General features: G+C 40.9%; 1 protein-coding gene across 1 annotated transcript in view; it reads left to right on the top strand.

Moving 5' to 3' along the window:
- SNX3 (sorting nexin 3) overlaps window positions 1-9,564 on the top strand; it is a 44,079-nt gene extending 34,515 nt beyond the window's left edge. The window contains exons 2-4 of the mRNA XM_007119056.4: window positions 963-1,058; window positions 7,318-7,442; window positions 8,806-9,564. Of these exons, the coding sequence (XP_007119118.1) occupies window positions 963-1,058; window positions 7,318-7,442; window positions 8,806-8,911 (327 nt within the window). The 3' untranslated portion in view covers window positions 8,912-9,564. The remainder of the gene's footprint in view (window positions 1-962; window positions 1,059-7,317; window positions 7,443-8,805) is intronic.
- Window positions 9,565-21,601: the final 12,037 nt, after the last annotated feature.

The following is a 21,601-nucleotide window of genomic DNA, read 5'->3' on the forward strand; positions in this document are numbered from 1 at the left end:
CCACAAAAAAAAAAAAAAAAAAAAAAAGAATCCGCCTGCCAGTGCAGGGGACACGGGTTCAAGCCCTGGTCTGAAAGATCCCACATGCCGCAGAGCAACTAAGCCCATGCGCCATAACTACTGAAGCCCGTGCGCCACAACTACTGAAGCCTGTGCACCACAACTACTGGGGCCTGTGCTCCGCAACAGGAGAAGCCACCACAATGAGAAGCCCGTGCGCAGCAACGAAGACCCAACACAGGCAAAATAAATAAAAAAACAAACAAACAAACAAACAAACCCTTAGAAAGAAAGAATAGTCTTCCATTCCGATGTAACCTCAAGGTACTGGGCATTATGTTTTCAGTTCCTAAACTTGCCCTCAGCCTGTAAGCTCTGGATAGATGGACCTTATGTGTATGACTCCTAATTTCCTATTGGTGGTAAGAGTGCATTGCACTCTTTCCCTGCTGTTTTCTCGCATTTTTAAGAAGACTATTAAGAATAATTCTGTATTCTTTTCTTTCACAATGAAACATCTAATTTAGTCATAACAAAATATTTTGTATTTCATTTCAAAGTAGTTAAGGTCTGTTTCCCCTATGAGCATTGTATACTAAACTTTATAGCAATCAGAGCTAGCTTCACCTCCTGACATTTTTACAGCTTACTGAAATAGAAAAACTGACCTATATTTATGTAACTGACTTCAGGCAGAATGACATCCAAAAGCATATGTACAAACGTGCATTTTAAAAGTTGTATTCTAGTATAAATAACATACTTTTTAACAGCCCTGTAAAAAATGTACTTTTTTACGTTTAAAGGTAAAATGTCATCTTAATAACTTTATGATTTTCTTATATTAACATAACTAGGCTTGCCATATTATCAATTTGACAAACAGGTCCTCCCCCAACCCCCCACTTTTTTGAAGTCCCTGTAATATGCTTCAACTAGGAGTGATTTTCTGTTTGTTTCAGACAAATCTGCCTATTTTCAAGCTGAAGGAATCTACCGTTAGAAGAAGATACAGTGACTTTGAATGGCTGCGAAGTGAATTAGAAAGAGAGAGCAAGGTAAGAATTATTTGTAATGTGACTGTAAAACAAAACATTCCAAATTTTAATGTTTAAGACTTCTTAGGAGAATTATCTTGAATAAAGTGAGTAAAAGCAAACTTTTTTTTTTCAAATAGTTCAATTTCATTTTACTTCATAGGAGATGGGGGAAGTGTGCAGTTTTTCCTTAGAACTCTCCCTTCTCATGTCTACTTCAGTGGCCCAGTTGAGGCCTTTGCTGACACACTTAGAAAACTCTTCTTAGAACTTTCTTGCTATTGCTTCCTTCCTTTCCGTGATCTTCCTGTCCCACCTTCCTCTCCTCCCCTTGCTAAGTTTCTCTTCTTCAGTACATCTGCTATATCAGTGTATTTCCAATTTTTTTTTTTTTTACTGACGCCATACTTTTTTTTTTTAATCATCACACATTTACATATAACAGAAGTTTCATAAACCAGTACTTACCTTACTCTGTGTGACAGGTACTGATATTCCTCAGATTAGCTTTTTAAATGATGGCCATGATCTACTGTTGGGTTGCTACCTGCAGTTTTAGAACACTGTCATATATCCTGATAATAATTGTCTTCTCTTAGAAGAAATTTGGTGGCTTTGGCTGCAAAATAGAGAGAACAAGGTCTCATTCTAATGTCTCTTATTTCAGCCCTACATCAGAATGACATATATGGCATGGAGTCATGAAAAATACACTCAGAATAATGAAAAGTTATCTTGTGACTAGAGTGTAGTAGGATAAGAAGTGGGTATGGCAGGAGCCCTGAAGTAGGTTAAGGCTAACTCATTCTCGCTTCTGAAGCGTACTAAGGTAGAAAAGGAAGGAAAACGTTCTTAACCAGAAAAATGTGGCTGGATACAAGAGCAACATATACAAATCATAGCATTCCATCAAAAATTGAAAAACAGTTTTACTCAAAAGAATATCCAAGTATAAAATACTTACAAATAAAACTGGAAATATAAGACCCATGTAAAGAAAACTTTAAAACTTCATTGAAAGATCAAAAGAAGACCTTAATAAACAGAAATATTACATTCCTGGTTTGGAATATTCACTTTTGAAGATTCATTTACTCTATAAACATTTGAGAGCTCATTCTGTGTGTTCTGTCAGTTGCAGATAGAGCTGTGAACAAATGAAGGGTCCCTACTTTTATGGCACTTTATTGGGTAAGTTGGGGTAGTGGTGAAGGGAGACCAGAAAAAGATGGAAGATATATAATATGTCAGATGATAATATGCTCTAAAAAACAAAATTAAACTAAGGGAAATAGGGAGTGCCAGGAGAGCTACTGTCATATAGGATAGTCAAGGGAAGGCCTCTCTTAGAGGTGGCATTTTAGCAGTAGACCTGACAGAAATAAGGCAGTATCTCCTAACTTATTTATAAATTTGTAAAATTCTAATACAAATCTTAATGGAGTTCTTTATAAACCTGCAGATTTTTATAGAGCTTTAGAATCAGAGAAAGCTCAAGAATAGCCAAAAGTTAATTTTACCAATAATTTAGCACCTGCAGACATCAGAGCATATGTTAAGACTATAGTAATTAAAACAATGTAGTATCGCTTTAGGGATGGACAAATAGATTAGCAGAATGTCAGAGAATTTAGAAGCTGACCACGTGTTTACTGGAAATTTAGTTCATAACAAAAATAACATTGTCAATTTGTGCAGAAAGGAATTTATATTCAGTAAATGGAGTTGAAACATTTGGCTATTTGGGAATAAAGATTTATAACTCACTGTATATAAATTACAGATGGTTTGAAGATCTAAATGTACAAAACAAGTTAGGAAAGTTTTGGGTAACAAAGAAGAAATTTTTTATGACCATAGAGAGAAGTGCCTTTTTTTCCCCCACCTTTATTGAGATAGAATTGACAAATAACATTAAGTTATATAACACAATGATTTTGATATATGTATATATTGTGAAATGATTACCATAATAAAATTAGTTAATACATCTGTCACTTCACATAGGGGTTTTTGTTTGTTTTGTTTTGTTAGTGGTGGTAACATTCAATATCTGTTTCTCTTAGCAACTTTTAAGAGTACAGTACAATCCTGTTAACTATAGTTACCGTGCTATACATTAGATCCCAGAACCTACTCATCTTTTAACTGAAAGGTTGTACCATTTGACCAATGTCTCCCCATTTCCCCCACCCCTCAACCCATCTACTACTCTCTGTTTCTGTGAGTTCAGCTCTTTTAGATTCCACATATAAGTGAGATCATACAGTATTTGTCTTTTTCTGTCTGATTATGGGAAGAAGTGTCTTGATAGGCTTTTGGCTTTGCTTAACATAGCACCTGGCACACTGGAGTGTTTAATACGCATTTCATGAATGTATACATCACCTTTTTTTATGACAGCTTTATTGACATAATTCACATGCCATACAATTCACCAATTTAAAGTATACAATTCAGTGGTTCTTACTGTATTCACAGAGTTGTGCAACCATTACTATAGTCAGTTTTAGAACATTGTAATCACTCCGTAAGAGAAACCCCATACCCGTTAGTAATCACTACCAATTTCTCCTCACCCAGCCCTAAACAACCACTAATCTTCTTTCTCTATGGATTTGCCTGTTCTGGGCATTTCATATAAATAGAAGCATAGAATATGTAGTCGTTTGTGTCTGGCTTCTTTCACTGGCTTCTTTCACTGAGCGTGTTTTCTAGGTTCATCCTATTGCATTGCTAATCACTACTTCATTTCTTTTTATTTCCCCAGAATATTCTTTTGTATGGATAAACCACATTTTATTTATCCATTTATCATTGGCAGACATTTGGGTCATTCCTGCTTTTTGACTATTGAGAATAATGCTGCTGCGGGACTTCCCTGGTGGTCCAGTGGTTAAGACTATGCTCCCAATGCAGGGGGCCCAGGTTCGATCCCTGGTCAGGGAACTAGGTCCTGCATGTCGCAACTAAGACCCACACAGTCAAATAAATAAATAAATATTAAAAAATAATAATAATGCTGCTGTGAACATTCATGTACAGGTTTTTGTATGGACATACGTGTTTGTATCTCTTGGGTATATACCTAAGAATGGATTTACAGCCATATGATAACTCTGTTTAACCTTTTGAGGAACTCCCAGACTTTTTTTCCAGAACAGCTATACCATTTTTACATTTCCACCAACAATGTATAAAGGTTCCACGTTTTTCCACATCCTCACCAACATTTAATATTATCTGATTTCTTTTTTTTTTTTTTTTTTTTTTTGCGGAACACGGGCCCCTCACCGCTGTGGCCTCTCCCGCTGTGGAGCACAGGCTCCGGACGCACAGGCTCAGCGGCCATGGCTCACGGGCCCAGCCACTCCGCGGCATGTGGGATCCTCCCAGACCGGGGCACGAACCCGCGTCCCCTGTATCGGCAGGCGGACTCCCAACCACTGCGCCACCAGGGAAGCCCTGATTTCTTTATTATAGCTTTCTTAGCGTGTGTGAAGTGGTATCTCGTGGTTTTCATTTTCCTGATGGCTAATGATGTTGATCATCTTTTCATGTACTTATCAGCCATTTACATATCTTCTGTGGAGAAATTGTTTTTCAGATCCTTTGCTCATTTAATTGAGTTTCTTTTATTATTGAGTTGTATATAGAATATACTAAAAAAAAAAAAAAAAAAAACAACTCTTACAAGTCCCTTATCAGATTTACAGTTTGCAAAAATCTTCTCCCGTTCTGTGGATTGTTTTCAATTGATGTTGTCCTTTGACGCACAGTACTTCACTTTTAACATTAGACCAGATAATTATTTTGGGCATTTAACCTGTGTGAAAGTTGTACTTACATTAGTATTGCTAAGAACAATTAATCAAGTTGTTTTATTTGTATATTAGTACTTTTAATTAAGATCTGTTATACTAGACTAGAAAGTAGATGACATTTATTGTATTTACTGGTCATTATGGTTCAATCTTTTAGCTTTTTTTATTTCAGTATGCTTTCACTGTATTATGCTGGCCAGATATCCTTCTGTCCACTCGCCCCACATACACACACATATCATCAGACTCATTACTTTTAAATTGGTGTAAGAATTCTAAATAGATCTTTTCAGACTGCTTAAGCAAAAATAATTTGATGTTGAAGATCTTTGGGATCTTAGCTGGACAAACCACTCATGATTTTTGTAGGTGATTAATCCTGTTGCCTACAACCTTACCATCCATTTCAATGAGTATTTTGAGTATTAGTAAGAACGTATCTCTACGGATGATAATACATAGTAATTTTTAACCTTAAATTTCATGCTAAATTCTACCCTGAATTAATGGTGGTCATTTCTTTTTTTTTTTTTTTTTTTTTGTGCTAGGCGGGCCTCTCACTGTTGTGGCCTCTCCTGCTGTGGAGCACAGGCTCCGGACGCGCAGGCCCAGTGGCCACGGCCCACGGGCCCAGCCGCTCCGCGGCACGCCGGATCCTCCCGGACCGGGGCACGAACCCGCGCCCCCCGCACCAGCAGGCGGACTCCCAACCACTGTGCCACCAGGGAAGCCCGGTGGTCATTTCTTTAACACACTGGTTCTATGTTCCTTTTTTTATAATAGCTTTATAGATACAGATGTTTTTCCCTGCCCATCATGTAAACTATTCTACTGGATCTCAGCTAGGGGTCATGATCCCTGTTTTTTAATTGTACGTTCCCTGCAGGTTTTAACTCTTCAACTTGACAAATGCTAATGCAGGGGAGAGATTTAAGAATGTTAAAGCAAATTTATGAAGACAAATCTTTAGATGTCTTAATCATTGGGTATCTGGGAGAGTAGATCTAGGAAGGAATTACAAAGTTTACGTTGGGCATTGGTTTTGTGTTTCTTTTTTGCTCTTTGTTTTTTGCTAATCTGTAAGAAGTTGTATGATCTTTCCCTTTTTTACCTTGTTGAATTATCGTTTTAGGATAGAAACTCTGCATCAAGGGTTTTAGGTTTTACCTCTTAGAATATGTATAATTTTATTACTGGTGTTTACTATTTATATTTTTCCTTGTTTGACTTGTTTGCCCACACCTTTTATCTGTTTTAACATAAGATAAGGATTCACCTAAGTGGTTAGTCATTTAACAGATATTTGAGCTTCTGTTGTATGCCCAGCTTTTCTTAAAAGAACCATTAAAAAAAAAAAAAAAAGAACCATAAAAAGCCTGAGACAAGGGTCCTTGATTTGAAAGCATTAATAGGATAGATTGATGGTTCTCCACCAGGGGCAGTTTTGTTCCCCAGGAGACATTTGACAGTGTCTGGAAACCATTGTTATTGTCACAACTGTGGGGTGCCTACTGGCAGCGTCTAGTGTGTAGAGGCCTGGGATGCTGTTGAATAGGTATTCTATGGTGTACAAGAAACCCCTCCCCCCAGTACATTATCTAGTTCAAAATGTTAATAGTGCCATGGTTGAGAAATCCTGAGATAGAGAACCCAACTAACCTGTGAAATAAATAGCTAGGTGCTATTTAATTCAAACAAATATTTGAGCTCCAGATAATTCCCAGAAGAGGGAGATCAGTCATAAGTTGTCCCTAGAGGAAAGTTAGGCTTTGACAGGGAAAATTTGGGATGTTCCTCTAGTGTGGGAAGGAAGAAATGACAGGTCTTTGGGGAAAGATAGGATAATATGTTTGGGAGAAAGTTGACGTGATTCTTAGCCTAGGAAATTGCAAGAGTGGCAACAAGTAGAGTTGATTATTTTGTCATCACCTCAAACACAGGTAGGAAAGATTATATGCAGATGGTATGAGGTGGAAGAAATTTACCACAGAATTCTTATCTGCCCATGCCAGAAAGAACATTGTTACTATTTTACTTCTTCATTTAATTGAGAGTTGAGTTTGATCTCTTCAGTTACCATTGTAATAAAGCATTGTCTTCCCCAAGTGACATCAAAACTGTCTGAGGGGCATGGTAGCTTTTATTTCAGTATTGATTATTCTCTTGTATACTTGTGCTTTCATAAGTCCAGGAAAAATGAAAATTAACCTGTGGGCCCTTGTCATTGAGGAGCTTTGTTCTGATGGACTATTCTGGCATTTTGGTTATCTTGCCTCCAAAACATTGAATCATTTTCCAGTGTATTTTTATTGATTCCCTTTTACTGTATATTTAAACTAGTTTAACAATGGGATGGTTCTCATAGTGAAGATATACTTTGTCTTCGTGTTATGCTCTATAAATTTTCCCAACTCAGCCAGCATGTTCAAGAACTTTCTTTCCTTATCTTGTTTTAGGTTGTAGTTCCCCCACTCCCTGGGAAAGCATTTTTGCGTCAGCTTCCTTTTAGAGGAGATGATGGAATATTTGATGACAATTTTATTGAAGAAAGGAAGCAAGGGCTGGAGCAGTTTATAAACAAGTAAGTGCTTTCTGTTCCTCAAGGTCTAAGAGTGAATAGTGTTCTGAGATGTCTTTAGGTGACTGCTGTTTATTAATTTAGATATCAGACTGAATGGTGCTTTTTTTTTTGGTCATTTCCTAACTTTTTGTATCATTTAAACAAAGTGAAAATATATAACAAGTTGAATATCGTGATAAATATTAACACACTTGAGTGAGTGATACGAGTATCTTTGTGTTGACCTAAGTTTTGTATTTGTTTTGTTTGGTTAATTTATGCAAATTACATTTAAAATTACAGCATTTAAAAAATAGTTTTACTTATGATTCTGATTTAAGGTATGTTCTAGCATGAACAGTAAAACTTACAATACACTTGCAGTCATTTTGTTTGATTGCAGATGGAAGTGTCAGCATGTCTTGTGTAAAGGTGCACATTTAAAATTTTTGTGGCAAAATATATTCTTTTGAAAATGTAAGGAGACTGTATCATTTATCTTTTACTTTAGAAACTTAACAAACTCAAACTCTAGCTTTTAATTTTATTCCTATTTGAAATATACCCTCTTTTTTTTCCTTTTTTTGGAAGAGTTATGCTTGGAAAGGGCTCACTATAATTGTGCATTTGGCTTTAAGTTTGACCAAATAAAGTCAACTCCTAGAGAATACGGTTGTGTGAGCTTATTTATTAGTAATACTTTAATTTTTATCTAGTAATTTGAAGATCTGTGAGTGGTAAACAGAGGGAAAGTTATACAAAGCCCTTAACTTTTAGTTATCTGAGAGCACACAACCTTCATTGTCTTCTTATGAACATACTTTCTTTTTGGAGAAGGCAGTGCTAGCTTGGACGTTTTTAAATTCTGAAATAAAGTCTGGTTGCCCAGTCTGATATTGTGTTTAGTCTGATAGAAACGTTTAAAAGCAAGCAAAAAACCAAAAACAAAACCAAAAAAACCTGAACATTTGTGCCTATTTCTTAGTATTTTGGGGCTTTTATTGAACTTCATTGTATTTCTAACTATAATCCTATATCTTTTCCTTCTTTAAAATGGATTCTTAGAATCAATGACGTTTCACTTTTAACATTAAAATTCATTTAGGTTTCTTACAAATATACCAGCTAATATGTAAAGAAGTTAATTGGGTACATACGCCAGAGGCAGTGAAAAACTAGTGATTAAATGTTTTCTAAATTACCCTTATGAACTGAAGGAAAGAAAATATACTGTTAGTTGATAGACCATAGCTTTATGGGCAGTCCAGAATAACACTTATTATTACTAAGTTGTTCATGCTTCCTAACCTTAAAATGTGTATGTTTGGTCCCCCTCCACCACTTTTATAAAATACTGGACTGAATTTGTATCTTTTATTCCTAGGGTCGCTGGTCATCCTCTGGCACAGAATGAACGTTGTCTTCATATGTTTTTACAGGATGAAATTATAGATAAAAGCTATACTCCATCTAAAATAAGACATGCCTGAAATTTGGCAAGAAGGGGCAAGAAAAACTTTCCATGACTATTAATGATTCATATGCACCAGTGAAGAAGTTCTAACTAACTTTAGCATGCTGCACAAAAACTGGTATAATATGCCTTCAGTATACTAACACTCATAATGCTCAGTTTTGTTCTGTTTTGTTTTGGCAGTTTACAAGAAGTTAATTTGCTTTCGTGAAAAAAATCCCTCATTCCAGCCTTTCTATATAAATAGTTCTTTCTTGCTGTTTTAATGTGGTACACACTCTAGCTTCACAAACCTGTTACTCTAGAAGAACTTGCAGTGTCCTAACTAAAGTTACTCACTTGGTCTTACATGCAGTTTTTGTGTCATGTTTGCTTCTTGAATCTGATTAATAGAATTTTTCTCTTATCCCCTTTTTAATATGTGGTGTCACTTGACCTAATTTATGTGTGAAAGCACTATACATTGGTTTCCAGTACCCTACACGTAAGATACACACTTGTGTGCAGAAAGTATCTCCCTTCAGGCTTGTAATCCCCTTCACATGGAAGATCAGTGAGGGAAATCTTTATATTCTGTATAAAAACAAAATCAAATTTATATACTAAAATCATTTGTCTAAAAATTTAAGTTGTTTTCAAATAAAAATAAAAATGCATTTCTGATATGCACTGATTGTGTTGCTTCTGGCTTTTCTTTTCTCCCTTCAGAAGACTTTCCTACTTAACTCACTTGTTGAGAGGGATTATTTACTAATTATATACTTCTCATTCCTGTAACTCCATTCCTCTTTAAGCAGTGGTGATATCAAATATGCTACTACCCTTTGAATGGGGCTATTTTCTTTTACACAACAAAAAAAGTGATGTACTAGGAAAAGCATTCCTTAAAACTTACTGAGTTGTTATGAAGCACTTTGTGTATTTGGAAAATGCTCTATAATCTCAAGTCATTCTTTTCAAAAGGCCTTTTAAGATAAGTCAATAGCATGCCCCCTATTTTTCAGAAGAATTTTTTCCCTAGCTCATCTGAGTGACTTGTTTAAACAAACTTAGCAAGGGTGTAATAACCGTTTTCTTAGTCAGCAGCTTCATGCTTTCTCTTTAGTTTGGTTTAGGATAGTGGCACGCTTTCTCCTCTTTAACCAAGGGAGAAGGGCAGTGTTCTAGCTGACTTGTATTATTGATAAGAAACCAGCAAATGCATGACTCCTTGCTGCCTAACTTGTGTTGCGGCCAGACCTTTACAGCCAGAATGTGGTCTCCAATTTGAATCTGCACAACATCTGGTGGTTTGGGGACCCGTTGTGACCTAGAGTTAAACTCCAAGGTAAGGAAAGTTTGCCCTTGCACTCCAGAAGTGTCTCATGTAGAGACAGGTCAGTCCGTTTGAGAGGAAATCAGCTTAGGCCTTGACCAAACTAGGATGTCCCCCAAGCAGATGGATATCATAGGAAGAAGTCAGAGCTGCTCTGTAATATCTTTTGTTGCTTAAATATGTCACAGTTCCATAAAAGTACAGAGCTAAACAACTGTGAATTGTGTTTCAGTGAGCTAGAGCAGTCAAATCAAAGGTTGTCAGTTTTTGGTATGCAGAACATAGTAATGGTAATTCTGCTAAACTCAATAATTCCTCTAAAGCATACATGATTTTGCCTCCCGAGGAACATCTGGCAATATCACAAGACTTTTTTTTTTTTTAATTTATTTACTTTTGACTGTGTTGGGTCTCTGTTGCTGCATGCAGGCTTTCTCTAGTTGTGGCGAACGGGGGCTACTCTTCGTTGCGGTGCGCAGGCTTCTCACTGCAGTGGCTCCTCTTGTTGCGGAGCACGGGCTCTAGGCGCACGGGCTTCAGTAGTTGTGGCACGCAGGCTCAGTAGTTGTGGCTCGCGGGCTCTAGAGCGCAGGCTCAGTAGTTGTGGCTCGCGGGCTCTAGAGCGCAGGCCCAGTAGTTGTGGCGTGTGGGCTCAGTTGCTCTGCGGCATGTGGGATCTTCCCAGACCAAGGCTCGAACCCGTGTCCCTTGCATTGGCAGGCGGATTCTTAACCACTGCCAGCAGGGAAGCCCCTCGCAAGACATTTCTGGTTATCACAACTGGGGGATGCTACTGGAATCTAGTGGGCAGAAGGTTAAAGATGCTGCTAAACTGCCTACACTGTACCCGGGACCACCTCCCACAACAGAAAAATGTCAACAGTGCCAAGGTTTCTACTCACTGTGGAATTCTTTTGTTTTTGATCATTTATAGACAAGGGAATAGTGTGGCTTAGGATGGGTTGTACTGGCTTGCTTACTTTTAGTCTTTATAATTTCCAAAGGGCAGGCCTGCTTTTAGAAACTTGAAGGTTTCAAGTTAGATGAAAGATTGTTTATTCTAGGTAACATGTTTTTACCTAACGTAGGAGGGTACTCCTCAGTGTTGTCTCTTAGAGAACTGAAACCATGGTCTGTAGTAAAACGACAACCTTTAACCCTGAAATAAAAATGCAGGCGCTGTTAACTCTAATGATATAGGAGGAAGTTCCAGAAGCCCTTAAGAGTCTTCCTAAAAGAACAGAAGTGGGCTTCCCTGGTGGCGCAGTGGTTGCGCGTCCGCCTGCCGATGCAGGGGAATCGGGTTCGCGCCCCGGTCTGGGAGGATCCCACATGCCGCGGAGCGGCTGGGCCCGTGAGCCATGGCCGCTGAGCCTGCGCGTCCGGAGCCTGTGCTCCGCAACGGGAGAGGCCACAGCAGAGGGAGGCCCGCATACCACAAAAAAAAAAAAAAAAAAAAAAAAAAGAACAGAAGTTAAATTGGCAGTGAGTTATGCAGCAAGAGTCTCAGGCTCCGGGTCCTCTCAGTAAGTTATCACCTTGTCCCAACTCCTGCAAGACGTAAAGGGTCAACAGCAGTGGTGCCTTTAGTAATTTATAGTTGTTGAGAACCAAATGTAAAATCCACAGAACAGCAGTGCCTGAGACATGTAAAGAATTAATGATAGCTATCCAATGGCAGTGGGAATCACAGATGTGGCAGTAGCAGCAGCAAATGGTACCACTAAGCCCATGGCAGTTCCTGGATAGGTTTATCTGGTATTTGGTTTCCTGCTCTGTGGTTCTGCCGTCATGACCCTCAGTAGTCATGATGACCTCTGGGCTGGACATGAGGGAGCATCTCCTTTTTATTATATCCTGCATCTTTTTAACTCAGCCCTCTTGTTAAGGGCCACTCCTGTTGCTTCAGCTTGCTTTGCCTGTTTTGGGTAAATATAGCCAATGAAAGGAGGAGGCTGCTGGCCTCTAAGCCTTTACAGATAAAATGTGTTTGAGGTACGGATGAACAGGCAGCTTAGCACACTGCCTGGTTTATAGGTTAACTGCTCCGTGAGTGCTAGCTGTGATTATTACAATATGAAAGTGTTTGGACTGGGAAACAAGTTAGAAACTGTTTTAGGAGGATGGAGTATGTTTTCCTTGATAGTCCCTTTGTGATCTCTGTCACAGAACTTCCCTATGAAATAAATAATATTATCCTTTACAGATGAGAAGACTGAGGCTCTGCAAGCTTAAGTAATATGCCCAAGGTTACCCAGGATGTGATGCCTCTGGATTTAGACTGGAAGGATGTCTGCCTCTAAAAGCCATACCTTGGTTCACTTCCTTCTTGTGGACCAGGCCTGTGACTTGGCACCTACCCAGCCCTTACTTAATGCTCAGTAAATTTATTGATTGAACGAAAGGGTGAATTTCCAGTAACGTTTCCAATGTCCTTTAGGCTGAGCATGAGTGAATGAATGAATTAATTTTGTTTTGTTTTTTAGTTTGATTTTAAGTGTGGGTATAAAAAGCACTTTGGGGCATGGTGAGCTAGCTGATCAGAAGTATCTTATTTTCCTAAACTTAGCTGTGCACCACAATTACTGTCTAAGACTGAGTCCAGGATTTTTTTTTTTTAAGCTTCCCAGGTAATTCTGAAACAGCCAAGTTTGGGCACTTAGCTAGGAGGCCCTTTGATTTCCTGGTATTTGGTTAGATTTGATCTTAACCTGGCTACTTAAGTCATTACAAAAAGAAATCAGGAAATTGAGAAAAAGTCAGGACTTATCAGATCTTGAGAAATTACTTTTTTAAATCTTGATTTATAGTAAATCAAGTTTGCCTTATTCCAACTTTGCTAAGAAAATAGGACCTTGAGACCGGGAAAAGTCATTTAAAAGCATAAAAGGAAGTTTAGAGGATGCTGGGTTAACGCCTCACCACAGATGCTTTTTACTGTTAGAATGAGTGCCGTAAATGGAAGTGACCCAGTAAAATCAAACAGCAACACTAAGCATTTTATATGAGCAAAGTGTTAACATAGACCAGAGGTTAACAAAGGCCCTTATCTCAAGAAACTCAGTCTTGTTAGGACACTGTCATGAAAAGACTCACATAGTACAGACAGGAGACACGGCAAATGTGAGGATGGAAGAGACACAGGAGTTCAAGTGGAGGGAGGGGAAAGTCCATTCCAAATAAAATAAATCGGACTTGAGTTTCAGCCCCAACGTGTAAAAAACTTGAAAGTTGGCACCCTTGTCCTTACAACAAGGAAAAGCTGGACAAACTGAAAATCAATGACTTTTCTTAGACCCACCCATCAGTGAATGGATGTTGCAGAGCAAATCACCACACCCAAATCTGGAGAGAGGCTTATCTAGCCACACTCAGTCAAAACCTGTTTACCTGGAGCAGGAACTGCTAGAGCCATAAATTGGTAAGGAACACACATATGGTAATAGTGATACTGAATTGCTGGGGGTTGAGTGTGCTCTAGCACAAGAGTAACGCCTAGAGACCACAGTCTTAGAGGGGCCCCACATGGACCTGGGCTTTACCTCCAGGAACCCCACAAGATTCCCACGGTGAAGATCAAGAAAGATCCCCTATGTCTCTGGCAGGGAGAGGAGATGAATAATCAGTGTGAAATACCAGAACCTTCTTTATTAAAAAGGATTACTCTCCAGGATAAGACTTCCAGAGCCTTATCCCTGATGGGGGAAGGGCATGCTTCCCACACCAGCCCCTCTAGCCTTCCTATCTCACCTAAAGGAAAAATAAAACATAGTCAACAGGGGTCAAGACTTCAGGGAAATGCTGCAGCCAGAGAAGGGAGGAAGGGGCACAGGGGTAAAGCTATACCCCTGGGAAACACCTGTGACAGTCACAGGCCAACTAAACACTGGGATTTAATCTGGAAACTACAGAATGTACCCTTGCCCCCCACTTTACCACCACACCACCAGGGCTCCAGTATAATAGTGGATTACAGCCAAAAGCTGCAAGACAGACTCTGAGGAGGAGAAAAACCCAGAGTTAAGAAAGAGACAAGGGCTTCCCTGGTGGTGCAGTGGTTAAGAATCCGCCTGCCAATGCAGGGGACAGGGGTTCGAGCCCTGGTCTGGGAAGATCCCACATGCCTCAGAGCAACTACTGAGCCTGCTCACTAGAGCCTGTGAGCCACAACTACTGAGCCCATGTGCTACAACTACTGAAGCCTGCACATGCCTAGAGCCCGTGCTCTGCAACAAGAGAAGCCACCCCAATGAGAAGCCAGCGCACGGCAACGAAGAGTAGCCCCCCCTTGCCGCAACTAGAGAAAGCCCGCGCACAGCAATGAAGACCCAATGTAGCCAAAAATAAATAAGATAAATAAATTTATAAATAAATAAAATAACTGATTAATATGTTAAAAGTTTTAATGGAAAAAAACCACGTAAAAACAGAAGGGTAATGTAATTAGAGAAATGGAAACTTTAAGAATCAAAGGAGGGCTTCCCTGGTGGTGCAGTGTTTAAGAATCCGCCTGCCAATGCAGGGGACACAGGTTTGAGCCCTGACCCAGGACGATCCCACATGCCGTGGAGAAACTAAGCACATGCACCACAACTACTAAGCCTGCGCTCTAGAGCCTGCGAGCCACAACTACTGAACCCCGCACACCTAGAGCCTGTGCTCTGCAACGAGAAGCCACCGCAACAAGAAGCCCGCGCACCGCAACAAAGAGTAACCCCCGCTCTCAGCAACTAGAGAAAACCTGCATGTAGCAGCGAAGACCCAATGCAGCCAAAAATTGAATAAATAAATTTATTTTTAAAAAAAGAATCAGGGCTTCCCTGGTGGAGCAGTGGTTGAGGGTCCGCCTGCCGATGCGGGGGACACGGGTTCGTGCCCCGGTCCAGGAAGACCCCACATGCCGCAGAGCGGCTAGGCCCGTGAGCCATGGCCGCTGAGCCTGCGCGTCCGGAGCCTGTGCTCTGCAGTGGGAGAGGCCACAGCAGTGAGGGGCCCGCATACTGCAAAAAAAAAAAAAAAAAAAAAAAACCAAGAATCAAAGGAAATGCTAGAAATCAAAATCACTGTCATAGAAATGAGGACTGGCTTCCATGGGCTTACCAACGGAACTTACAAAAACTGTGAGATCTTGGCAAAAGGTGTAACACAAGTGTAATTGGAATGCCAGAAAGAAAAGAGAACAGAGCAAAAGAAATATTTGAAGTTCTAATGGCTGAGAACTTTCCAAAATTAAAGACAAGAAACCACAGATCCAGGAAGCTGAGAGAACACCAAGATAAATTCAAAATAAAATAACACAGGCATATCACATTCTAACTGCAGAAAATCAAAGACCAACAGGAAATCTTGAAAGAAGCCAGAGGGGAAGAGTAAAATAAAGGAGTGCTGGTTTGACAGTTTTTAAATGCCTTTTTAAAATAATTAATTAATTAATTTTTAAATTTTGGCTGCGTTGGGTCTTCGTTGCTGTGCGTGGGCTTTCTCTAGTTGCGGTGAGCAGGGGCTACTCTTCATTGCGATGCACAGGCTTCTCATTGCGGTGGCTTCTCTTGCTGTGGAGCACGGGCTCTAGGCATGCAGGCTTCAGTAGTTGTGGCACGTGGGCTTAGTTGCTCTGCAGCATGTGGGATCTTCCCAAACCAGGGCTTGAACCCGTGTCCCCTGCGTTGGCAGGTGGATTCTTAACGACTGCACCAGCAGGGAAGTCCTAAATGCCTTTTATCAGTCATCTTGAGGCCAGAGGTGGTGATATTTTATAATACCTGAGTTCTTAACCTGGTGTCTCAATTTGGATGGGAAAAAAGTTGTGTCTTTAGTATTCTCTAACTGAAATGTAGCATTTTTTCATTATGAATGTAGTAGCAAACCAGAGAAGTAGTATAAGCAGAACTTGTGACTGTCATTAATTTAAAAATGCAAATATCACATTTATTGCAGCAGATCTTGAAATACTTTCACTATCTGAAAATTACTGTAGTGATTAGACCCACCCCAAGATCTCATTTAACGTGTATTTTTAAAAGCACATATTTTTTTACAAGTTAAAAAAAATACTTGGATAAATCTGTTTCAACAAATTGGTTGAGTGTGGTTTCCTTTGTATTCCTATGAGTTTTGTGCTTTTATAAACATCTGAGTAGGGATCTTCGGCACAAAAAGAGTTAGGAGCCCACAGTGAAAAATTCAGAACCCTCCTGTAATAGAACGTAATTTGGAAGTGCCTGGGTCTGCGTGGCGTGGGGTAGGTTCACTCGGTATTAGTGTTCTGGTGTGCATGCATGAGAGGGAAACTGGGAAACAACCGACCGACCAACCACCAGCTGAGGACTTAGGTTTCAGCCTGGGCTTTTCACATTATTACCTCATTTAATTTTCAGAACAACTCTATTGGATGGGTGTTATCCTCATTTTACCAAGAGAAGAGTTGACACAGACTGTGAGTAATTTGTCCAAGGTCACAGAGCCAGTAAGAAGTGACATTGGGATACAAACCCAGGTCTTTCTGATTCTAAAGCTGTACCTGTGCGATGCTGCCTTCTATATGGATTGCGCAGACTGTTTTCAGTCAGGCCAGGGCCCAGGCCAGAACATCCATCCTGACAGCCAGGGCCTCCGGCCTCCTGGGCATCATTGTCCCTCGTGCTCACACGGTTGCCTTGATGCCAGTGTTGTTATCAAAGAGTCCAATGCAAGCAGAGATTCATTATCTTGATCTAAAGGAAAGCTAAACATTTAAGAATATTTGGTTATAAAACTGGAATGGCCATCCCTGCTTGGCACATGTAGACACTGCAGCTTGGTCATTACTTAGCTTTCTCGGTACATTTCCTTTCCTTTCTAGCTAGATTATACTTTAATCCAGTTGTTTTCATGTTCAGTAAATCCAAACCATGTTTAACTGGTTTATTCATTGAAGAGTCTCTGAGGGTGAAGAAAGTTTTGTCCTTTCAACTGCACTGGGGATTTGCTGTCTTTTTTCTGCAAAGGGATTTTCCTGGACCTGTAATCTGAACACTTTGACCTGCTGCGGTTTTTTTCCCCACTATGAGCAAATCTGTGAGGCTTGACCCTTTGTGTGCTGGAGAGCAGAGACAATGGCCTTCTGTGAATGTCCTCTCCCGAGGACAGTAGTGACTGAAATTAGGAATGTTATTCATTTGCTCTCACTTCTTCATAGCCTTGCTGCCTCTGGCCATTGCAGCCGCCCTGCGTGCCTTGGCTACGTGCTTCAGAATGGACCCATGTTCTGTGGGCAGCATTCTAGAGAAGTTTGTTCATGAATATTTTGGGAGCTGACAGTATGACTTAAACTGAAGTGAACTGGTCTCTCAGACAAGAGTCTGTGTTGGTGAAATGAGAGGCCCTCAAACACAGTGTCTGGCAGGAGGATAAATGGCACACCCACCACGGAAGGCAATTTGGCAATAACTATCAAAACTATATGCCCAGGAATTCCACTTCCAGGAATCTATCTCACAGACATACTTTCTGTTTTGAGAAATGATATTTATATAATATAGATATTTTCTCTGATTATTCATTGAATATCCCTGAAAGATTATGTAAGAAACAAGCAACACTGGTTGTCTGACTGGGGGGACTGGGTGCCCAAGGGATGGAGCTGAGAGGAAAACCTTTCACTGTATATGAACTCTTAAAAAAAAAAAAGCTTTTAATTTTGGAATAATTTTAGATTTACAGAAAAGTTGCAAAGATAATACGAACAGTTCCTATGTACCCCCTCACTCAGTTTCCCCTCATCTTATATGACCACAGTATTTTTGTCAAAATTAAGAAACCAGCCTTGGTACATTACTATTAACTAAACTCCAAACTGACTTTCACCAGCTTTTCTACTAATATCCTCTTTCTGTCACAGGATCCCATCCAGGACACCACATTGCATTTAGCTGTCATGTCTCTTTAGTCTCCTCTGCTCTGTGACATGTATACATGCCCTATGGAACTTTTTGAATTTTATATCATGTGACTGTTAACTATTCAAAAATAAGTAAATGGTTTAAATGAACTAGACTTACAGAATCATAGGACATTAAAACTGTAAGGAATCTTAGAAGCAATTCAATCCAAGCCTCTCATTTTTCTGACACAGGAAGGGACTTGGCTGAGGGCCTCCCCTAACAGCAGACCCACAGCCCAGACTAGAAACCAAGAGGCAGGCTGGGGACTAGTAGAAAGTGGTAAGCTTTAAAGCCACCCAGACTTGGGTTCAAATCCCAAGCTCTGTGTCCTTGAGCCAGTGCTCCTTTTGTCTGGATTCTTTTGTTCAACAGAACGTTTTAAGATTCAGCCATGTTGTGCATGTGTCAGTAATTTGCTTAAAAGACCAATGAAAAAACATTTCTTTAAGGGAGCAGTCATGATTTCGAAGAATTTGTTGAGAAAAGAAAATGTGTTTTCCATCCTTGATCTCTGTGGGACGTCAGTTCCCTGATCAGGGATTGAACCTGGGCCATGGCAGTGACAGCCCGGAATACTAACCACTAGGCTACCAGGGAACTAGATCTCTAGTTCTTATGAAGAAGTATGACACCACTGGCCAGACTCTTTTCCCTTCCCGGGAGCACTCAAGCGCATTGAGTCCTGGGGCCCCAGTACTGCTGAGGGGGAAGCACTTGGAAGGAGCCCTGGGAGATAAGTGAGAAGAAAAGTAAGCTCCTGAAATAGGCACTAACTCAGTAGACACATTCCATATTGAGAAGCAGGGGACTGGTCTTTTATATGGACTGCAAAATTCAGTTGTAGAAGCTGGGGAGCTTCTGAGTTCAGAGCAGCTGTGTGACCTTGGAGATGTCACTCACCTGCCTGAGCCTATGGAGCTGGGACCACCTGCATCGGGACTGTCAGAATGCAGATGCCCCGGCCCCACACTGGCTGAATCCCAGTCTCAGGAGGTAGGAACCAGGAAACTACATTTTAACATTTTACATGGGTAGGTCTTATGTGTGTTGTTCCATATAATGTGAACTTACTTTATTAAACATTTGGGTTAATAATTATCCAAAACTGAATGAGAGGTAAATTATGGCACATGCCAAGTATCTGAATTATTATGAGAACATCAAAAGGAATTCTGAAGTTTCATAGATACTATAAAAAATGTTAGTGATAGAATGTTAAGAGTAGTATCAGAACGGAAAATACGTTCACTGATTACAACTATGTTAAAATATATAGGTACATGTGTAAGAACTAGAAAAAATAGGCAAAAATAAAAATAGTGTTAGGGAGGTGGAATTATATATAATTTTCCCCTACAAATTTCCTATATTACTATCTAATAAAAGAAAGTCACTTTTAATATTGTTATAATGTTTTTTTTGAAATAAAAATAACTACCCCTTCACCTCTGGCCCATAATCCACCTACCATGTATGTATGAGATATTCCACTAGGCACTGTGTTTGTTAGAAACTCCATCAGCCAGCCCAATCCTCCCAGGAGGGAGAACAGCTGTAGTCCCAGGGCCACTCTGATCACCAGCTCCCAGCATACAGGAAGAAGCCTGGAGTCACTCTGGGCCAGAGGAGGGGGCACAGAGCATGCATTGCTCCATGCTCAACTGCTATTTATGGGGTTCCAAGGTATCTCTAAGCAAGCGGTTTAGGGAGGAATGTGTCACTCCCTTGGGCTTGACAGCCTTAACCTCACTTCTGAACTACAGATAATCTGGACCCACTGCCCCTCCCTGACAAGACTTGAGTTGCCCAGTGTATAAAGAATCCACTGATCTTTCCTATTCCTCTCTTCAGAACCCGAAGAGACCTTCCTTTCCGTTGCAGAGAGCTTGGGGTGGGCAAGGGTTAGCCTGAAGCGCTGCCAGCAAGAACTGGCTTCCTTGCCTTGACATTCAGGGCAGATGACACTGAGAGCTCACTGGCCCCTCTGGGAGCCAGTCACAAAGAGCTGAGGGAGTCAGTTCAAGGAGGCACAGCCCCTCCCTGCACACCAGCTCTCCCCTCCTCCAGCCTCCTCACAGCCTCTGGATGCCCTGCTCTGAATCACAGGCTGCTGCCAATTACAAAAGCACTCAACTCTGTTTCGCAGCCCCTTGATTGATAGCACTGGTAAGTGAAATTATAAGCCTTAATGATCACGTTAATTTCTGGGGAAAGGGAAGCGGTCAGAAGAGGTTCTCAATCATAAGCGCCACAATCAGCTGGGTGAGCTCAATGACAGGCCAGAGCAGGGAAAAAGGGGAAAGAATTAACTTTTTTAAAGGTCACCAGTGAGTAGGAGGAGAGCAACCAGGCACGAGGGATGAGGGACACAGATGATCTGGGAGCCTGAACATGACCCCTGTCCCAGGCCTCCCAATGGAAGGCCACCTCAGTGCCTCTCATCCTTAGCCGCACACTGGAATCATTGGGGAGCTTTCAAATACTGGTGCCTGGGCCCTGCCTCAGAGATTCTGGTGTAATTGCTCTGGTGTGGATGCAGCTCAGGCACTGAGCATTTCGAAAGCTCCTGGAGTGATGCTATGTGCAGCCAAGATTAAAAACTATTTGAAATGAAAGGATTTGGGAGGAAAGTAGTCAAGGTTGAGCACGTTTGGCAATCCGATCAATCTGATTAGTTCTTGCCACCAAGGAGAATTTCTTCCAGTGGTCTCCTGGCCCCAACTAAAAGATAATGATGAGAATGAACAGAAGAAGGGAAATTAGGCAACACTAAGCCTAGTGCTCCTTTGCACAGATGAAAATACTGAGGTGCAGAGAGGTTAACTGACTTGCCGGAGATCACACTGGTCATAACTAGAACCCCAGTCTCTTCACCCTGGCCAGCGCACCTTTCTCTAGGCTCATGGCTGGGTCAATGCAAAGAAGATGCCCTGGATGACACACGGTGGGACAAAAACTGGGAGCTGTTCTCCAGCCTTCACAGTAGAGGAGCCCAGGCCTCCACTGCCACTTGCTCAGTGTCCTGGGACATAACCACTGAAGGACGTTAGAGATACTAGGGCCACAGACAGAATAAGGACACCTGGCTCCCCTGAGGATCAAACCTATGACCCTGGCCTCCTCAATACTTGACCCTACTCACAGTTTCCCAGCAAGACACTGCAATACTTTGGTACGTCAGAAAGATGCCCAGGCTATGTGGCAACATCCTGGTTTCTTCATCAGAGAGACTGCCCTCTGTACATTGCCAACAAGCCCAGCTCAGCGGTGGTCAAAAGCTCTGACAACCCTCCCTATTGGTCTATATGCAGGTCAGCAATACGTGGAGAAAAAAAACAACTTCATGTTCCAAAATGAGCCTCAAAAATCTAAAAAACAGACTAGATTAAAAAATAAGCCAGGGCTTCCCTGGTGGCGCAGTGGTTGCGCGTCCGCCTGCCGATGCAGGGGAACCGGGGTCGCGCCCCGG

This window comes from Physeter macrocephalus, chromosome 10 (assembly GCF_002837175.3).
Source record: "Physeter macrocephalus isolate SW-GA chromosome 10, ASM283717v5, whole genome shotgun sequence".
Lineage (NCBI taxonomy): Eukaryota > Metazoa > Chordata > Mammalia > Artiodactyla > Physeteridae > Physeter > Physeter macrocephalus.